At 41.8% G+C, this 20,017-nt stretch overlaps 1 protein-coding gene across 6 annotated transcripts in view; it reads right to left on the reverse strand.

The window, feature by feature from the left end:
* KIF3A (kinesin family member 3A) overlaps nt 1-20,017 on the reverse strand; it is a 52,185-nt gene that overhangs the window by 21,385 nt on the left and 10,783 nt on the right. For 4 of the 6 annotated variants that reach the window (XR_012640507.1, XR_012640506.1, XM_074960488.1 and 1 more), the window contains exons 8-14: nt 17,451-17,625; nt 12,772-12,873; nt 10,507-10,578; nt 4,682-4,838; nt 3,475-3,655; nt 2,998-3,108; nt 1,709-1,834 (exon numbers count right to left, since the gene is read on the reverse strand). Coding sequence is in view for 4 of the 6 variants with exons in the window: in XM_074960488.1 (XP_074816589.1) it covers nt 1,709-1,834; nt 2,998-3,108; nt 3,475-3,655; nt 4,682-4,838; nt 10,507-10,578; nt 12,772-12,873; nt 17,451-17,625 (924 nt within the window). In the remaining 2 variants the exon portion in view is untranslated. The remainder of the gene's footprint in view (nt 1-1,708; nt 1,835-2,997; nt 3,109-3,474; nt 3,656-4,681; nt 4,839-10,506; nt 10,579-12,771; nt 12,874-17,450; nt 17,626-20,017) is intronic. The other 2 variants (XM_074960489.1, XM_074960491.1) reach the window with 1 other exon arrangement.

Genomic DNA, 20,017 nt, shown 5'->3' on the forward strand with positions numbered 1-20,017 from the left:
TGAGCATAAGCTTTCGTGAGCTACAGCTCACTTCATCGGATGCATACTGTGGAAATTGTAGAAGATCTTTTTATATACACACAAAGCATGAAAAAATATCTCCTCCCACCCCACTCTCCTGCTGGTAATAGCTTATTCTAAAGTGATCACTCTCCTTACAATGTGTATGATAATCAAGTTGGGCCATTTCCAGCACAAATCCAGGTTTTCTCACCCCCCGCCCCCACACACACAAACCCACTCTCCTGCTGGTAATAGGATTTGTGCTGGAAATGGCCCACCTTGATTATCATACACATTGTAAGGAGAGTGGTCACTTTAGATAAGCTATTACCAGCAGGAGAGTGGGGTGGGAGGAGGTATTTTTTCATGCTTTGTGTGTATATAAAAAGATCTTCTACACTTTCCACAGTATGCATCTGATGAAATGAGCTGTAGCTCACGAAAGCTTATGCTCAAATAAATTGGTTAGTCTTTAAGGTGCCACAAGTACTCCTTTTCTTTTTATTTAAATTGTCAGATACAATGGCTCTCAGGCACACCATAAACTGGGGAGCCAAGAGAACACTACAAAGAAAGTTCTAGGTACTGTCATGTTGTGCGTCTTTTAACATCAAATACTGCTGCTAACTTCATCTTCATCCATCTGTCCCTAGACCAGAACGGGTCCTGAAACATCCCATTAGTCATTCTGGCGAATGGATCAATTTTCATTAATTTTCTTGTAATGAACTGATAGCCCTGTTTTGGGGGATCTGCACCAGTTTTAACACTTTGCCTTTGGGTAGGCTACATAAGCTGGCTTTGTGCCTTGTAACTCCTACTCCCTTTTGATGGGAACTTCATCCTCAATCAATAATGCTTTTTATAGTAGGAGGTCCAACAGGAGATTTTCATTTCTGTGAAGAGCAGAGTGAAAGATGAATATTTAGGATGCGTTGGCAGAGTTTGAGCCTGTAGTTCCCTGTTGGTGTAGTCATCAGCTATTTGTAACCACTGTTGTCCAAAAGCTACTCAGTCCCAGGGTGAAGTTGCCACAGTGGACAATTACAGGTATACATTTTCCTATTGTAGAGATGGCCTTCAGTTTAAAAGATCTGAAGTATTTTCTAAGACAGAGGGTGGAGAGGAAGTGGATCCACCCCAGATAATCAAGTAATTGCTTCACTTTATCAATATACTCAACCAGGCTTTTCAAAGCATTACATAAAGACTACAGGGAGAAAGGTGACTGGTGAAGTCATTCTGCTTAGTGAACAATTGTAATGCTCACCAGAAACCTCTGTCTTGGTATTTTCAGAAGACTGACTCAGTCACATCTGGGGTCTCTGATTTTCATGTTTTTGACAGTGATTTAAAACTAATATGGAAATGTGACAGAGTTGCACCTGGTAGCACGCATATAACTGTGTTGGTCTGAAACAAACCTAATTACCTTGATTTTCCTTCTAATTAAATTCAATTAGAGGCTTGCTGTGTTTTATAAATACTCTTTTACAAATATATACATAAGTTAGAATCTTAAGTGGCTCATTGTTTTTTGTGCGATGCTATTTAATACCTACTAGCTCTAAAACTGGATACAGAGATGAGGTGTGCTGAGTCACTCCCACTACTGATGGGGACAGAAGGAATGCTGGAGAAATCAATGGGTGTGTCTAACATTACTAAAAACCCCAAATCCAAGACTAGGCTTCCCTTCCTTTACCTGGTAGTCCTGAGGAATGAAGTTATCTATGATGAGCATTTGAAGACGAAGCTCCCTGCTGAGCTGCCGAATATTCTCCAGCAATCCTTCAATCTCTCTCTGATGTTCCTGTTGCAGATCTGCCATCTATGGACAATAAAGCAAGCCATCAGGAAGCTAGAAGTAGTTCAAACATGAAAGCCTTTTAAAAAGTTGTTGGCCTTTCATCATTCCATCTCCATTTAAATTCACAGGCAAAATGAATTCATTTATTATAAACTATCCCCAAGAATTGATAAATTAAACATACAAGCTCAGACTGGTACTTTTTGCCTACAAGACTTCTGCAAATCCCTGCTCTGCACTTGTTGGAAGAAACCAGGAGCAGAGCAGTCTAGATATATCCTGTTCAAGGAAGGGACCTGCACACCCTAAAGAAAATCCCGTTATCCAACAGACTACTATGCAACTCAGGCAGCTGCAGGAAGCAGCTCTCAGCCTGAAGACCTCCTGCAGCATGGGCTACAGGCACCAGCCAATAGACATTCTGAGCTCCCACAGGTTGGAGGGAAAGGGAAAGAATGTGGTAACCAGGTGGCGAGTGATTGGGGATCCCGGACAGAAGGATAGGATAGGGAAAAAAAAGCTACAGAAAGGAGAAAAATATGCTACGGAGATGAAAAGTCACAGGAGAGAAAGAACAAAACAAAAAAGAGTGAAATTCCAAGGAGATACAATTAAGATAAATTATTAATCCCATATTCTGTCAAGTGATTACATTACTCTGACAGAAAAGATAAGAGACTATTCAAGTCAAGCAGGAGCAGGGGATTGTGCAGAGCAAGTGTGTTGGCAACTGATGATTTTATAACATGTTTAGCGATAACTGGTGATTTTATTAAAGCTCCAGCTCCCAGAGTCATATGAATGAGACCCTCCGCTTTCATTTCAAAGAAAAATAATTCTCGCCTTCATTAGGGTGACCAGGTGTCCTGATTTCATAGGGACAGTCCTAATATTTGGGGCTTTGTCTTATATAGGCACCTATTACCCCCCGCCCCCGTCCTGATTTTTCACACTTGCTGTCTGGTCACCCTAGCCCTCGTGGATTCAGAGAAAAGCTTGAAGATGTAACCCCCAGAGGCTCAAATTACCAGTGTTCAGGTAGTTCTCTGAAAACATACAAGCCAAGAGGTGCTTTATAAAGACACCGGTAAAGCACTTTTCCAGGGTTACATAGTGCAGGGCACATATTTACAAACTAAGTCTGTTTTGGAAATACTAACTAAACAACTCTTTTGGACACTGACCTCCGATTTTGCAGCCATTAGCATTGTCCAGACTTTCTTCAGCTTCTTGGTCTTGCCCTGTGCCTCTTCCTGCAGGCTGGTGTACTTCTCTTCAATGTCCAGGCGTTCTTGCTGTTTGCAACATTTAAAAACAAAAGGCAACACACAATTTACTATTGTTAGAGAAGCATTTGGCTGTGGTATAGCCAGAGGAGAAACTACTTGGACTAAGTGAAGTGCCGGCTCTGCCTACACCGATCTGTATCACACACGCCCCACTGTTTTTACGCGCTGCTATAAAGCTTGTCCTTGCACACACTTCTGTACCAGAGAACTGCCTACCCATTTCAGGTGTCAGTCTCTAGGAACGTTGGCATCAGCTCCTGCCATAGCTTCCACATCAAGTGTGCAACAAGGCTGAGAGAGACAGTGGAAGGTGAGCACAATCAGTTCTGTCAGTTAAGATCATCAGCACTACAATAAGGAAGCTAATCAAACCTCTTTTTCCTCAAGCTCTTTGCGAAGCTGCTCAGCTCTTTTTCTTCGCTCTTCAAGCTCCATGTTAGATTCCTCTAGAAGTTTCTCCTGCTCCTCAGCTTTTGCCAGCAAGTCCACACCTCCCACAATCACCTTCTTCTCCAAAGCTGATAACTTCTCCAGCAGCGACTGGTGTTCCTGTCTGATGAGAGAGACAGGGAGTGGAACACCATGTATTCCAGGCTCTCTCTAGTGGTGGGACCTGGCCTGAACAATGGGCCTGAAGTGTGGGCAGGAGGGGGCCTGAACACTCATCTCACTTTCGAGACTGCAAGAATAAGAAAATACAAGTCACTGGAGAGAGCTGCAGCTAAAAGTCGAACAGGGCAGCTGACAGTGAACAGTCTCTCCTGCTGCAAATCCTCCCTTCCACTGGGGGCTGCTGGGGCACTGAGATCAAGGAGACTGTCTCCTCCTCCACTTTCAATGCTCCCTCTGCTGGGGCCCAGGCAACATGGAGACCCAGGAGGAGAGAGAATAAGAGGTGGCAGCAGCAGCTGTTTACCTCAGGGCCTTGGTGGCAAGGAGAAGAGAAAATAATCACACATGGGGGCCAGGGGAAGACAAGCAGGGATCATGGAGGCTTCACACAGGAGTCCATTACCTCTCCAGCCCTTGTCCCACCAGCCATGTGCCTCGTGCACCTGCTTGCCTTGTGCTCTGCCCTGAGGCTCTGTGAGAACTCACAGGTCACTTTTCAGCTCCAGCCTGGATCAGTCTTTCCACATCAAGATAGATTCTGTGCCCAGAATCAACCACCTCCATCTCATTAAACTGTATGGCAGTAAAGGCTGTTATGATGGTTCTTAGTACTTGACTATTTCATTAGCAGTCAGTCAATACATACAGGAGCTTGTCCGGCTTTTTCAAATTTGGATTTTTTTTTTAAAGCTCTATGGCTGGCTGAAATTTTGAAAAAAAATTTAAAAAATGCAGTTTTTTTTTTTTAATTGGATTCTCTGACCAGCTCTAACCTACACAGGAAGCTCATTTGCTTTAACAGCAGGACAGGAGAGCATTCATTTTGTGCATCCCTGCTTTAATCAACCAATTCATTTGAATTTCCACCAGTCACACATCCCTAATTAGATCTGATTACTGAACTGTAAAAAAAAAAAAAAACAACAACAACAACAAAAAAAACACATTCTTATGATACAGTACTAACTGGGCTTTGAGCAGATCTTTTTCTCTCTTCTCCAGTTCAGCCCTGGCTTTGTTTCTCTCTTCCTCTTCCATGTCAAGCTTGGTTTCAAGTGCTTTTCTCTCTTCCTCAATCTTGGCTTGCATCTCTACCATTTTATCTGGGGAAACTTTCTTCTTGCCTTTGGAAAGATTCAGGTTAAGTACGAATTATTTGATGACAAAAATAAAACACCGTCTCTTATTATAGTGAAGATTTCTATCTTGTCATCCGATTTCAAATTAAATGTGATTTTCAACAAAAGTTAAATAAAAATATTTCAATGGCAATATATAGTTATACCATATCTCTGCAACTACTGGAGTGTATAATAGTACTATTCAGTGCAAATGGATATTTAATAGATGCTGGTGATGCTTCCCAGCTCTGTCAGGAAACCAGCTTGTATCACATCACTGTCCAACACAGGCAACTTTTATACTAAATGTTTTAGAGTAGCTTTGTTATTAAGACTTCAACAAAGCCATCCAGTGGCACTTTGGAAACTGGACAAGAAGAAAAATAGTAACTGACTTATATGAAGAAGAGTTAGGTGCACACCAGACTCGTTCCATCTTAGAGATCTAGTGACATTTACAAGCCACTCAAGCCCTGCTTTTGCTATTTATTGCCACTGGGGACACAGAAGTATTAAGCTAATATTGTGTATAATATTAAAATCAAATTTAAAAAAAGAATAAAACTGTTGTGAAAAAGACTGCCATCTTAAAAAAAGCCAGAAGTTTGAGACCTAAATTACTTTAAAGGGATAATGAAAGGTTAGTCTGCACAGTTCAATCCAGAGTTTATTTTTTAAGCAAACTTTAAAATGTAATCACATCTCTTTATAATTAGATGCTCATGTTTCTTTTTGTAGCCTGTTAGAAGAGTTGAGTTCTAAAGCTAAGTTCAGAATTCCACTTTCCAAAAATTCACACTGGAAGAAATTTTCTCCAAGATACCCTTCTGTATTGCATTCCCTATGGAACGTCACTGCGAAAGTTAGCAGTAAGATCTTTTAAGACTGTATTGTCCACAACGAAGAACTACAATGTGCAGAGAAATGCAGAAAAGCCCTATTCGATAACAGCAGATAAGGGATGGACAACAGCTTGTGGACTCAGATTGTCTTTGTAGCAGTGTCCATTCAGAGATTCTGGGGTGGTGCGATTTGTAATTGTCTATAAAGGTAGTACTTTGACCACTGGTAAAAAGTAAAAAACAAACCAGTTTTTTACACTACACCTCTGTGATTACAATGGAGGTAACTTGAGCAACTAACTGGTATTCAGATTGAGTTCAGTAGCCCTATAAGGTCATCTGAAAATAATTCAGAATTCTAGAACAAGAAGAATGGCTCCTATAAATCATCCTCCAAATCTCAGAGATCAACATTAGTTGAAAAATAACTTTGGATTGGGAAGATCTTAATTACAAAACTGCACAATATATCAATGCATATGAACATGAACAGGTTTCGGATTAATTGCACGAGGGGTGGCAGAGAGGATAGCAAGATACCAAGCTAATTTAGATTTCTAGAACTTTTAGTGTGTGGAAAATACCCTTTATTTACCCTGTTTTGATTTTTCCCAGCCACATTCTAACAAAATCTAGACAAAAGAAAACTAACTTGAATGTGTGAAAATCCAATAGCAACAATTTAGCGCTACTGCAGGGGAGAAAAAACAAGAAAAAAAACCCTGCAGAATACCCTGCCAAACATTATCATTCGGTAAAAGGCTCTCCACTGCGCATACACACACAACTTTTGTAAAGACACTGAAACATCACCTTATTAATTTTTAAATTAGGGCTGTCAAGCGATTAAAAAAATTAATTGTGCAATTAATCGCACTGTTAAACAATACTAGAATGCCATTTATTTAAATATTTTTGGTTGTCTTCTACATTTTCTAATATATTGATTTCAATTACACAATAAAAAGTGTACAGTGCTCACTTTATTTTTGATTACAAGTATTTGCACTGTAAAAAAAAGAAATAGTATTTTTCAATTCACATAATACAAGTACTGTAGTGCAATCTCTTTATCATGAAAGCTGAACTTACAAAATGTAGAATTATGTACAAAGAAACCGCATTCAAAAACAAAACAATGTAAAATTTTAGATCCTGCAAGTCCACACAGTCCTACTTCTTATTCAGCCAATCGCTAAGACAAACAAGTTTGTTTACATTTGCAGTAGATAAAGCTGCCCACTTCTTGTTTCCAATGTCACCTTAAAGTGAAAACAGGTGTTTGCATGGCACTGTTGTGGCCAGCGCCACAAGGTATTTACGTGCCAGATGCGCTAAAGATTCATATGTCCCTTCATGCTTCAACCACCATTCCAGTGGACATGCATCCACGCTGAGGATGGGTTCTGTTCAATACCAGTCCAAAGCAGTGCAGACCAATGCATGTTCATCATCTGAGTCAGATCTCACCAGCAGAAGGTTGATTTTCTTCTATGGTGCTTCGGGTTCTGTAGTTTCCGCATCGGACTGTTGCTCTTTGACGGCTTCTGAAAGCATGCTCCACACTTCGTCCCTCTCAGATTTTGGAAGGCACTTCAGATTCTTAAACCTTGGGTCGGTTAGAAATCTCACATAGATACCTTCTTTGTGTTTTGTAAAATCTGCAGTGAAAGTGTTCTTAAAATGAAGATGTGCTGGGTCATCATCTGAGACTGCTATAACATGAAATATATGGCAGAATGCGGGTAAAACAGATCAGGGGACATACAATTCCCCCCCAAGGAGTTCAGTCACAAATTTAATTAATGCATTATTTAACAAGCATCATCAGCATGGAAGCATGTCCTCCTGAATGGTGGCCGAAGCATGAAGGGCCACACGATTGTTTAGCATATCTGGCACCTAAATACCTTGCAATGCCAGCTACAAAAGTGCCATGCAAATGCCCAATTCTCACTTTCTGGTGACACTGTAAATAAAAAAAAGAGGGCAGCATTATTGCCTGTAAATGTAAACAAACTTGTTTGTCTTAGCGATTGGCTGAACAAGAAGGAGGACTAAGTGGACTTATAGGCTCTGAAGTTTTACATTGTTTTGTTTTTGAGTGCAGTTATGTAACAACAACAACAGCAATCTACATTTGTAAGTTGCATTTTCACGACAAAGAGATTGCACTACAGTACTTATATGAAGTGAACTGAAAAATACGATTTCTTTTGTTTATCATTTTTACAGTGCAAATATTTGTAATCCAAAATATACGCTTTGATTTCACTTAGAACACAGAATACAATGTATCTGAAAATGTAGAAAAACATCCAAACTATTTAATAAATTTCAATTGGTATCCTATTGTTTAACCGTGCAATTAAAACTGATTAATCACGATTCATTTTTTTGAGTTAATCGCGTGAGTTAACTAAGATTAATCAACAGACCTATTTTAAATACACACACACACACCCCCCCACCCACCAGAAATGGGGGTGTGGAGGGGGAATTATGTAGGTATCTGGGTGTAGTATATAATTTCGTGGCAGGATATGTGACAGTAATTCAGGAACAGGACAATCAAAATAATTTGGTTTAGATTCCATTTGCTTCTCCTGTTGGCCCAATGGTGAGAAGTAGCAACATGTAGGTTCACAGCCGCAGTATGTTGCTTGACCAAGCTTTGGGCAATATCCTTTAGAAGTTTGAGCTTTCTGTGAAATTCTATATAGAGAAATCCTTAAGCAAAAAGGTCAGGGACAGGTGAATGAAGGAGCCTTACCTGTCAAAACACATTCTTAGATCTTCTCAATTTTAAAGAATGAAAGTTAGATTGAGCAGCAAGACCGTTTACAAGCTCTGTATCTGTACTATATCGATCACAAATCAATCACACCAACCTGCTTGATCTTGCATTAAGAGGAAGTAGTAAGCAAATCGCAGATAGGCAGCATACGCATAAAAAAGGGAGGAAAAAGAAAAACATTACTGCTTGATTGTTTTGTGATAAGATCATCAGTATCAGTATAAGGATTAATCTAAATCTGCATCTACAGACAGAAAAAAATCAGCAGAATAATCATTGAGAAATAAGAGGCCATTAAAGCAAATATTTGCGTTACGATTTATGGTTGGCCAGAGTAAATTTTCTGAACCAAAGGATACTTTTTTTTGCATATTCAGATTAATCTTCAAACCATTCTTGCATTCTCCTATTCAGTTCAATAAAACGCAGATTCTATATATGACATTACGAGCCTGCCGCAAAGATCATGCCCTAAGAAACATCCAAGCGGGCATCTACCACCCTAAAGTAAGACTGAGGTATGTTTTCAAGGTAGCCAATTTTTTTTTTACATTACCTGTAAAACCTTAGCACACAGAAAGAAAGCTTGCTTTGCATTTTAGCGAGATTTCCAAGTCAATTCTTTGTTTTATATGATCAACTGCACATATGGGATTTCAGCACAAGATTTCTATGTTCAATTAAACAGGATATTAGTAGGTTAATTTGCAGTAACTGATGCTTCCATAGAGGTATATGGCTAATTTTGGTTATTCAAGCAGGTGTGATCAGAATGAAACAGGAAAAGAAAAAGAAAAAAAGATAATGTAGAAGGAAGACGACATGCAAAAGATCCACACAACATATGAGGACAATTACTATTTTGACTGTAGAACAAGTAGTGTTTATTCTACCACTGACGGTCTGAGCCAACTTCCACCATAATAAATTGGAGTCTCTTCACTGACGGATGGGAGGTGGACTGGTCCCCAACTAAGTATTTCAGTAGACAACTTGCCATTAAGTGATTTGCCCACATCCAAATATTCTGGTTAAAAGCAAGTTTGGAAAAGCAAATGCATTTCAATGCCTCCAATAAAGTAAACCACTAGAGGGTTTTTACATTTTAAGCCTTCTTGACTGTGACAAGTAAATGGGATTTTGTATTTTACTATTGGTGGAAAAATGTTAATACCACCAATAAATGAACAGTTTAGAAACTAAGGAGCTCTCCTTTTTAGATAAAACTAGAAGATATCAACACCATGAACTATCAGCCTCCCTCTGCCTAAGAAAGGGGAAAAGTGTGACTCGGGCTTGCAGAAGTAAGATACAATCTAGTGTTAGAAAGTTCCCACCAATCTGGAATTAGGGCTTTTAAAGAGTATTTTGAGTAAAACAGCCATCACTAATTAATTAATTCTGGTGTTTATAAGAGGACCAAAAAGCCCTGCCTGGAGCCAGGGGCAACTAAGCCAATAGTTTCTTCATCCAGACCACTGGCCCCTTCTCTGAACAAAGAATGACAATGATGCCCAAGCAAATGATGATTTACAGTGACTTGGATATCTTTCCACAATAGACAAGTCACATTTACTTGCCACCCTTAAAGATCTGAATCCAGATCTCTTTAGATCAAAGGACTGTGAATTAATCAAATGCTATCTAGCCCCCTTTCCAGATTATAAATCTAAAGTAAGATTTTGATTGTTCCACTGATTTGTTCTCTGCCAATGTCTCAATAAAGAAGGAAGCCAATGAAACAAAAACTGGAATTGGATTTTCCATGCTATTTCCCCCCTCTCTTTACAGTTAGCTCGAACAAAGCACTAACTTGCCTTACATTTTCTCAAACATTAAGCTAAGTTGTACGTTGAACAATTGTTTAAAGCTTGGAAGCAGCAAAAGAAAAGCATGCTTTAGCCAATTTATAAACCCACATTTTTCTCTTAAATAAAAAAGTGGCAGGGAGCAGTGTGGCATTTACAAAATGGAGTGCACAGGTTATGGAAAGGCCAAAGCTTTGTTAAATGACTTAAGAGCTCCCACTCACTAGTGAAGGACTTATCCAGAGGTTTCTCTATGACAGAGCATGTGGAGTCTGAACTACTGGTGCTGCTACTGCCTGGAAAACAAAAAAGTAAGACCCACGGAAAACCCAGGAAAGAAGGAACAAGAATATGAAGAAACACGCAGCTAAAAATTAGTTCCAAAACAAAGAAATCCAAAGAAACCCAGAAGAACCAGCAAACTGGTTTGAAAAGGCAAAGTAATACTTATGTTTGGAAGCATTTGCTTGGATCCCACTTAGATTCACTCCTGTAGAGCCACCATTGTATACTCTAAAATGTAGGCTACAGAACAACCATATTTCAGCAAAAATCCATCCTGACCATGTCTAGTATGAGACCCAATATGCCTAGTGATTTTTTGTTGTAATTGCTCAAAATGAAAAGTGACCCACATGCCTATTTTCACTTTAATTCTACAGATTATGAAAAAAATATTATGCACCATTCATTCTGTATCAGGCACATGACTCCAAGAAGGATTTGTCCTATAAAGGGTCATAATACCTGCTTGCAAAGGGGCAGTTACTAAAAAGAAGCCTGTTGATCAGGTCACGAAGGTAACTAAATCACAAGAGAACTCTTGACCCACCGTGCTATTTAGAATTGACTAGTTTAACGCAGCAACATAAGTAGTGGTGGTCAGCTTTTTTGCCACAAGAAATGACCCTCGCACAAGAGACAAGTGCTAGGCTACAGACCTATTAAACAATGGTATAGGCAATGAATTTCTAGAATCAATGAATCGTAATTGACAGGAGATTCTCAGCACCATACAATCCTCTGAACTGGCATATGCTGAAGATTTATAGTGCTTAGCAATGAAGGGCATATTACTTCACTGAGCTAAATTCTGCACTCAGATAACTTTCTGGATTTGCACCAGTTAATCTGAGAGCAGAACTTCAGCCCCAGAGATACTTCTGTAATTGTACTGAAGACCAGTTACAACAATTCTACTTTTTGCCCTTATGGGCTGATAACCCACTATGAACATCAAGTAGAGTACACGTAAAAGTAAAATCATCTAACCAACTGAAAGCATGTGAACAAAACAGAAAGGCCACTTGTGGATTTTTAAAAACACACCAGGTAACCATGCCAACAGCACTAGCAGCAACTTGATTGAACACGATAAACAGCTGTAACATGAACATTACCCATCAAAAACAATCCCACATAAGCTTGAAATGACTTGTTTAAACCATACATCATATTGTAGCTTTAATACGATTATGTTGCAATACTGATCATCAATAATGTGACTGAAGCCTCCTTAAACACCAACAATGAAACAAATTGTAGAGAAAGCTGCAGAATTTAGGCTCAGGACAGAGTTCTGGGAGTTCACCATGGCAAAATGCACTTTTTACATCTGAGTAAACCTTTAAACATAAAAAGGTTAATTAAAACTGGCATTTGAGCTTGGGGCCCCTCTGAAGAAAACAGACAATTTGTAACACTAATGAAAGACAAGTCAAATGTAACAGATTCCTTCCAGCATTAAGTCTGGAATTCTGTTTAAACACATTCTACACTTCAGACAGGAAAGAAGTCTGAGCACTAAAAATAGTTTAACAAACAGGATGAATTTAGCTTGTAATATTAGAGCCCAATCCTACAGTCTCTACTCCCAGCAAAGAGAAGTCAATGGGAGTTCCTTCATCTCTTCCATATACACAGCAGGCTCTTATTAGACAAGGCCACTAAGTTTGTGGCAGCTCGTTAGACTCTCCCTCCCAGGGTTGCCAACCCTCCAGGATTGTCCTGGAGTCTCCAGGATTCAAGGATTAATCTTTAATTAAAGATGTCATGTGACGACACCTTCAGGATACATCAAAGCAAAATTGGCAACCCTACTCCCTCCCCACAACTCCACATCCCAGAGGCAGTTCTGTTGTGTGGGTTTGCTATCAGTCTCATAGACATGCGCACAGTAAAAAGCCATACGTGGCCACCCTGCTGTAACCAGGGAACCACCACGTAAGAGAAAGTTACTACAAGCAAAACTACCCAAGTGGAAGCAGATGCTATACAAAGGTATAGCAGTCTAGCTAGACTGACTGCTTCAAATGGCTTCGTTTCTACAAGAGGCATGATAATTGCAGCGGGCAGTAGAACTTTACTACCGTCTCAGTTAAGTTCATACTTATGCAAAGTTGCATCCTGATTCCTTCATGCAAAGAAATTTCCGGAGTCAACTTCTTGATGACTAAGGACGAGAGAATTGGAGCATGCGGATACCTTACCCCTTCGTTTTTTACGCTTTTCCCCATCCTCTCCAACCTCCCCTTCTTCTTCTTCATCTTCATCTTCATCACCACTGATATCAGAGCCAGATATCTCTTCCCCTAAAACACAAATATATGTTTCCAAGGCATTCTCTTTCACAGCATATCAGACAATTAATTGTAACAGCAGCATTTTATCGACCTTCAACTTTATTTGAGCAGTGTCTTGGCAGCAGGTACTAAATGACTGTACAGGCAATGCAGATTTGGGAAAGATCTGGGTTTTTCCATTTGTTTACTCATGTAATAGGTACATGTTTCTTTTTCAGCATATAAAATCCGATAAATATTAAACCAGCAATCTCAGTAAGGCTGACAGTCCAGTTCCAAAATACGCTGACATACATAATTATAGGTAGAATTTTGGTATTTTAGAAAGTTTGCGATTGGAGTCTAATATTGCAGCGTTCGTAAAGCACGAGTGCTAAGCATTATTCTGCTACAATTCTTCAACAAGATATTATTTTACCTCTAAGCACTTTAGATGAAGTTTGAAATACAGAGAAAAATGGCTACAGTGTTCATCAGGAATATTTACACTTTAAGCATTATGCCATATAGATGTTTTTTTTAAACTGTCCAGAGTCTCTCAGTTGTTTTCTGAAAAGATGACTCTCTGCTGTAACCAAGGTATGCTTTGGTATTTTTAATGATTCAACTTCAATTTGAAACCAAAGTCTGTCAGAACTTTAAAATGTAATTCAGTGCAAAAGTTCAAAAGAATAGCACAGCTGCATCCTTACATCTATGAGTGTCAGTTTGAGCTGTACGCTTTAATCAGACTTCCATTTGCAAGGCATTTATTCTGCGGTGTGGGGCCCAAAATTAGCAAAGGGACTCAACAGGGGTTGAAATAATGGGTTAAGAACAGTGGGTGGGAACACTGCTGTACTTTCCATGTCTCTCTCGGATTGAAAAGATTTCCAAGTGGAAATCCGAGTGGAAATCTCCTTCTCTGTGCCTTCTCCCTTATCCACAGTCGGTACGATACTGATGTGTCCGTATAAACACATGGAATCATAGCTCTGCTCTCTCAGGCTATATGCTGCCAAGGACCTCACCTACGAAGAGGCTGATTCTCGTTTGTGGGATGTGAAGGGTTCAGTTGCCCACAGAGCCTGTGGAGCCATATGGTTTTGTAGCTTTACCCCCTTATTCTTTAGAAGGAGACTTAAAAGCCATCTCCACAAGTTCAGTTTGAGAGTTTCAGAGGCATTTGTTCCCTTCCCAAGCACTTTTTTCTGCTAGAAGGAGAACAATTAACCCTTTGTCATTATGCTTTTTAAAACCCCAGTTTGCACTTGTCCCCAGCCTGACATTAGCATAACATGAATGAGGAGGAAGCAGGAGCACGCAAGAGGGCAGGGCTCCTGCCTCATACTGAGAAAGAAGGACGATCAGCGAGTTATCTCAAGTGCCTATACACAAATGCAAGAAGCCTGGGAAACAAGCAGGGAGAACTGGAAGTCCTGGCTCAGTCAAGGAATTATGATGTGATTGGAATAACAGAGACTTGGTGGGATAACTCACATGACTGGAGTACTGTCATGGATGGATATAAACTGTTCAGGAAGGACAGGCAGGGCAGAAAAGGTGGGGGAGTTGCACTGTATGTAAGGGAGCAGTATGACTGCTCAGAGCTCAAGTATGAAACTACAGAAAAACCTGAGTGTCTCTGGATTAAGTTTAGAAGTCTGAGCAACAAGGGTGATGTCGTGGTGGGAGTCTGCTATAGACCACCGGACCAGGGGGATGAGGTGGACGAGGCTTTCTTCTGGCAACTCACGGAAGTTACTAGATTGCAGGCCCTGGTTCTCATGGGAGACTTCCAGCAGATATCAGGGTGATTGGAGAGCAATACAGCGGTGCACAGACAATCCAAGAAGTTTTTGGAAAGGGTAGGGGACAATTTCCTGGTGCAAGTGCTGGAGGAACCAACTAGGGGCAGAGCTCTTCTTGACCTGCTGCTCACAAACCAGGAAGAATTAGTAGGGGAAGCTAAAGTGGATGGGAACCTGGGAGGCAGTGACCATGAGATGGTTTAGTTCAGGATCCTGACACAGGGAAGAAAGGAGAGCAGCAGAATACGGACCCTGGACTTCAGAAAAGCAGACTTTGACTCCCTCAGGGAACTGATGGGCAGGATCCCCTAGGAGAATAACATGAGGGGGAAAGGAGTCCAGGAGAGCTGGCTGTATTTTAAAGAATCTTTATTGAGGTTACAGGGACAAACCATCCCAATGTGTAGAAAGAACAGTAAATATGGCAGGCGACCAGCTTGGCTTAACAGTGAAATCCTTGCTGATCTTGAACACAAAAAAGAAGCTTACAAGAAGTGGAAGATTGGACAAATGACCAGGGAAGAGTATAAAAATATTGCTTGGGGATGCAGGAGTGAAATCAAGAAGGCCAAATCACACCTGGAGGTGCAGCTAGCAAGAGATGTTAAGAGTAACAAGAAGGGTTTCTTCAGGTATGTCAGCAACAAGAAGAAAGTCAAGGAAAGTGTGGGCCCCTTACTGAATGAGGGAGGCAACCTAGTGACAGAGGATGTGGAAAAAGCTAATGTACTCAATGCTTTTTTTGCCTCTGTCTTCACGAACAAGGTCAGCTCCCAGACTACAGCACTGGGCAGCACAGCATGGGGAGGAGGTGACCAACCCTCTGTGGAGAAAGAAGTGGTTTGGGACTATTTAGAAAAGCTGGACGAGCACAAGTCCATGGGGCCGGATGCGCTGCATCCGAGAGTGCTAAAGGAGTTGACGGATGTGATTGCAGAGCCATTGGCCATTATCTTTGAAAACTCATGGCGATCCGGGGAAGTCCCGGACGACTGGAAAAAGGCTAATGTAGTGCCCATCTTTAAAAAAAAAGGAAGGAGGATGATCCTGGGAACTACAGACCAGTCAGCCTCACCTCAGTCCCTGGAAAAATCACGGAGCAGGTCCTCAAGGAATCAATTCTGAAGCACTTAGAGGAGAGGAAAGTGATCAGGAACAGTCAGCATGGATTCACCAAGGGCAAGTCATGTCTGACTAATCTAATTGCCTTCTATGACGAGATAACTGGCTCTGTGGATGAGGGGAAAGCGGTGGACGTGTTGTTCCTTGACTTTAGCAAAGCTTTTGACACGGTCTCCCACAGTATTCTTGCCAGCAAGTTAAAGAAGTATGGACTGGATGAATGGACTATAAGGTGGATAGAAAGTTGGCTAGATTATCGGGCTCAACGGGTAGTGATCAATGGCTCCATGTCTAGTTGGCAGCTGGTATCAAGTAGAGTGCCCCAAAGGGTCGGTCCTGGGGCCGGTTTTGTTCAATATCTTCATAAATGATCTGGAGGATGGTGTGGATTGCACCCTCAGCAAGTTTGCAGATGACACTAAACTGAGAGGAGAGGTAGATACGCTGGATGGTAGGGATAGGATACAGAGGGCCCTAGAAAATTAGAGGATTGGGCCAAAAGAAATCTGATGAGGTTCAACAAGGACAAGTGCAGAGTCCTGCACTTAGGATGGAAGAACCCCATGCACCACTACAGACTAGGGACCGAATGGCTAGCCAGCAGTTCTGCAGAAAAGGACCTAGGAGTTACAGAGGATGAGAAGCTGGATATGAGTCAGTGTGCCCTTGTTGCCAAGAAGGCCAATGGCATTTTGGGATGTATAGGTAGGGACATTGCCAGCAGATCGAGGGACGTGATTGTTCCCCTCTTTTCGACATTGGTGAGGCCTCATCTGGAGTACTGTGTCCAGTTTTGGGCCCCACACTACAAGAAAGATGTGGAAAAATTGGAAAACATCCAGCGGAGGGCAACAAAAGTTATTAGGGGACTGGAACACATGACTTATGAGGAGAGGCTGAGGGAACTGGGATTGTTTAGTCTGCGGAAGAGAAGAATGAGGGGGGATTTGATAGCTGCTTTCAACTACCTGAAAGGGGGTTCCAAAGAGGCTGGATCTAGACTGTTCTCAGTGGTAGCTGATGACAGAACAAGGAGTAATGGTCTCAAGTTGCAGTGGGGGAGGTTTAGGTTGGATATTAGGAAAAACTTTTTCACTAGGAGGGTGGTAGAACACTGGAATGCATTACCTAGGGAGGTGGTAGAATCTCCTTCCTTAGATATTTTTAAGGTCAGGCTTGACAAAGCCCTGGCTGGGATGATTTAGTCGGGGATTGGTCCTGCTTTGCGCAGGGGGTTGGACTAGATGACCTCCTGAGCTCCCTTCCAACCCTGATATTCTATGAGACTTTTAAAATTAGTACATTTCAATTATATACAGGTCACATCCAAACCTAAACCAAGGAGAGAAGAAAAGATGAAATCTGCTAGCTTATATTAGCTCTAAATACCATCTAGTGGACAAATCCAATACTTAACTGAAGAAAAGCTCTAGCTTGCATTCAGCATAGAAATACGTGCATGCCATCTATTTCTATTTATGGGTGATTTTTGGGTTTCTTCTTTTTACTTGAGCCTAATGTAACAAACTCATATGTGAAAGCACCGGGACTTCAGATGTTATTACAAAACTCCTGAAAAGCATCCCATGGTAAGTCTTTAAAAAGGAGATGTGTCACACAGGAACAGAATAACCTGAAGGTACAGAGAACATTATTAGGAACAAGGGAAGTTACCTTCCTCCAGCTTTTTTTTAAGCTCTTCAATTTCTTTTTGAAACTGACGGAGCAAGGCATCCTTGGGATCTTCATTAATTCTGGCCTTATTCTTGATGTTTTTGGCACGGTTGGCATATCTGAGTGTGCTGATAGTTTCATCATAATTATAGTCTGCCGGACCAATATTTGCACACTGTTACATAAAAAAAAAAAAAGGAGTTACTTGTGTAGATGGGATTTAGCACTATGTAAAAGCTTGAATGACACAAATACAAGGAATTGCAAGACCAGGAAATGTAAAAACAGACCCACGCCCTGTTCTGCAAATCCCTTACTGTAGTTTTCTGCCTGCAAACTGTACTTTTCTGCTGCCTTCAGAGCATGAACTAAGTCCTGTCCCGGGATGCACAAGCACAGCTTCCATTTGAACCTATGCGTCTGGGTACTCTTGTTCTGGTCTATAGCCTCCCATGTCCATGAAGTGAATTTTATGTTCAGACAGATGTAAGGCTAAAAGCTGTACAGGATGAGAGTATGTTAACAGGACTGTTGTATACGAGAGACACAGGAGGTAATTGTACTGCTTTATAAGGTACTGGTGAGGCCCCAGCTGGAATACTGGATTAAGTTTGGGTGCCACATTTTAAGAAAGATGTGCCAAAGTGGAGAGTCCAGAGAAGAGGTACAGAAAATGACAAAAGGTTTAGAAAACCTGACCTATGAGTAGGGCCCTACCAAATTTGTGGCCATGAAAAATGCGTTGTGGACCGTGAAATCTGGTCTTTTGTGTGCTTTTACCCTATACTATACAGACTTCATGAGGGAGACCAGCAGCGTTCCCTTTAATTTTTCCCCACGCATATGAGGAATGAATTTTATGATGTGCACAATATGGAGGTTATGTGACACATCACCTCCATATTGGTGTACATAACAAAATTCATGTGGCGGGGGTGGGGCCGAGGGGTTCGGAGTGTGGGAGGGGGCTCAGGGTGTGGGCTCGGAAGTGGGGCCGGGGATGCTGAGCTCAGGGCTGGGGCAGAGGATTGGGGTATGGGGAGGTGAGGGCTCCGACTCTGGGTGCAGGCTCCGGGACTACAGGAGGGAGGGAGGGAGGGAGGACGGACAGGGGAGAGAGAGAGAGAGAGGGAGAAAGAGGACTCCCCCCAGCTCTCTCTCGCTGCAACAGCACCTGGGCTGGGGAGGGGGTGGGGGAAGAGGCATCTCTCCCCAAGGCAGCTCTGAGACTAGGTCCGTGGGATAGGCACCCCTCCCCTGGCCACAGCAGGTCCGGGGCATCTCTCCCTGCTGCAGCCCTGAGCACCTGTGCAGCGCTTAATAGGCTACTGCGTGGCTTAGAGGGAACTTAGGAAACCAGCGATTCTCAAATTGGAGGTCCTGACCCAAAAGGGTGTTGCGGGCGGGGGGGGAGTCACAAGGTTATTTTAGGGGGAGGTTGCAGTATTGCCACCCTTACTTCTGCGCTGCCTTCAGAGCTGGGCAGACAGAGGGTGGCAGCTGTTGGCCGGGCCCCCAGTTCTGAGGGCAGCATCCTGCCAGCAACAGCGCAGAAGTCAGGGTAGCAATGCCATACCGTGCCATCCTTACTTCTGCGCTGCTGCTGGCAGTGCCTCTGCTTTCAGAGCTGGGCTCCTGGCCAGCAGCTGCTGCTCTCCAGCTGCCCAACACTGAAGGCAGCGTCGCTGCCAGCAGCTGAGCAGAAGTCAGGGTAGCAGTACCGCAACCCCCCCACAGTAACCTTGCAAACCCTCCCCCCTCCCTCCTTTTTGGGTCAGGGACACCTACCGTTACAACACCCTGAAATTTCAGATTTAAATGCTGAAATCATGAAATTTATAATTGTTTTAATCCTATGACCATGAAATTGACCATGACTTTGGTAGGGCCCTACCTATGAGGACGTTAAAACTGGGCATATTTAAATCTTGAGAAAAGAAAACTGAGGAGGGCTGAAAGAAGTCTCAAATATGTGAAGGGCTGTTATAAAGAGGATATCATACACATTGTAAGGAGAGTGGTCACTTTAGATAAGCTATTACCAGCAGGAGAGTGGGGTGGGAGGAGGTATTTTTTCATGCTGTGTGTGTATATAATAAGATCTTCTAAACTTTCCACAGTATGCATCCGATGAAGTGAGCTGTAGCTCACGAAAGCTTATGCTCAAATAAATTGGTTAGTCTCTAAGGTGCCACAAGTACTCCTTTTCTTTTTGCAAATACAGACTAACACGGCTGTTACTCTGAAACCTCAAAGAGGTTTATGTCATAAAGAGGATAGTGAGCAATTGTTCTCCACGTCCACTAAAAGTAGAACAAGAAGTAACGGGCTAAACCAGCAGCAAGGGAGATTTAGGTTAGATATTAGGGAAAACTTTCTAACTAGAAGAATAGTAAGCACCAGAGCAGGCTTCCAAGGGAGCTTATGGAAGCACCATCATTGAAGGATTTTAAGAACAGGTTGCACAAACACGTATTAGGGATGCCCTAGGTTCTTGGTCCTGCCTCAGCATAGGGGTTGGACTAAATGACCTCTCAAGGGGTCTTCCTGCCCTACATTTCTATGCA

Source organism: Natator depressus, chromosome 8 (assembly GCF_965152275.1).
Source record: "Natator depressus isolate rNatDep1 chromosome 8, rNatDep2.hap1, whole genome shotgun sequence".
Taxonomy (NCBI): domain Eukaryota; kingdom Metazoa; phylum Chordata; order Testudines; family Cheloniidae; genus Natator; species Natator depressus.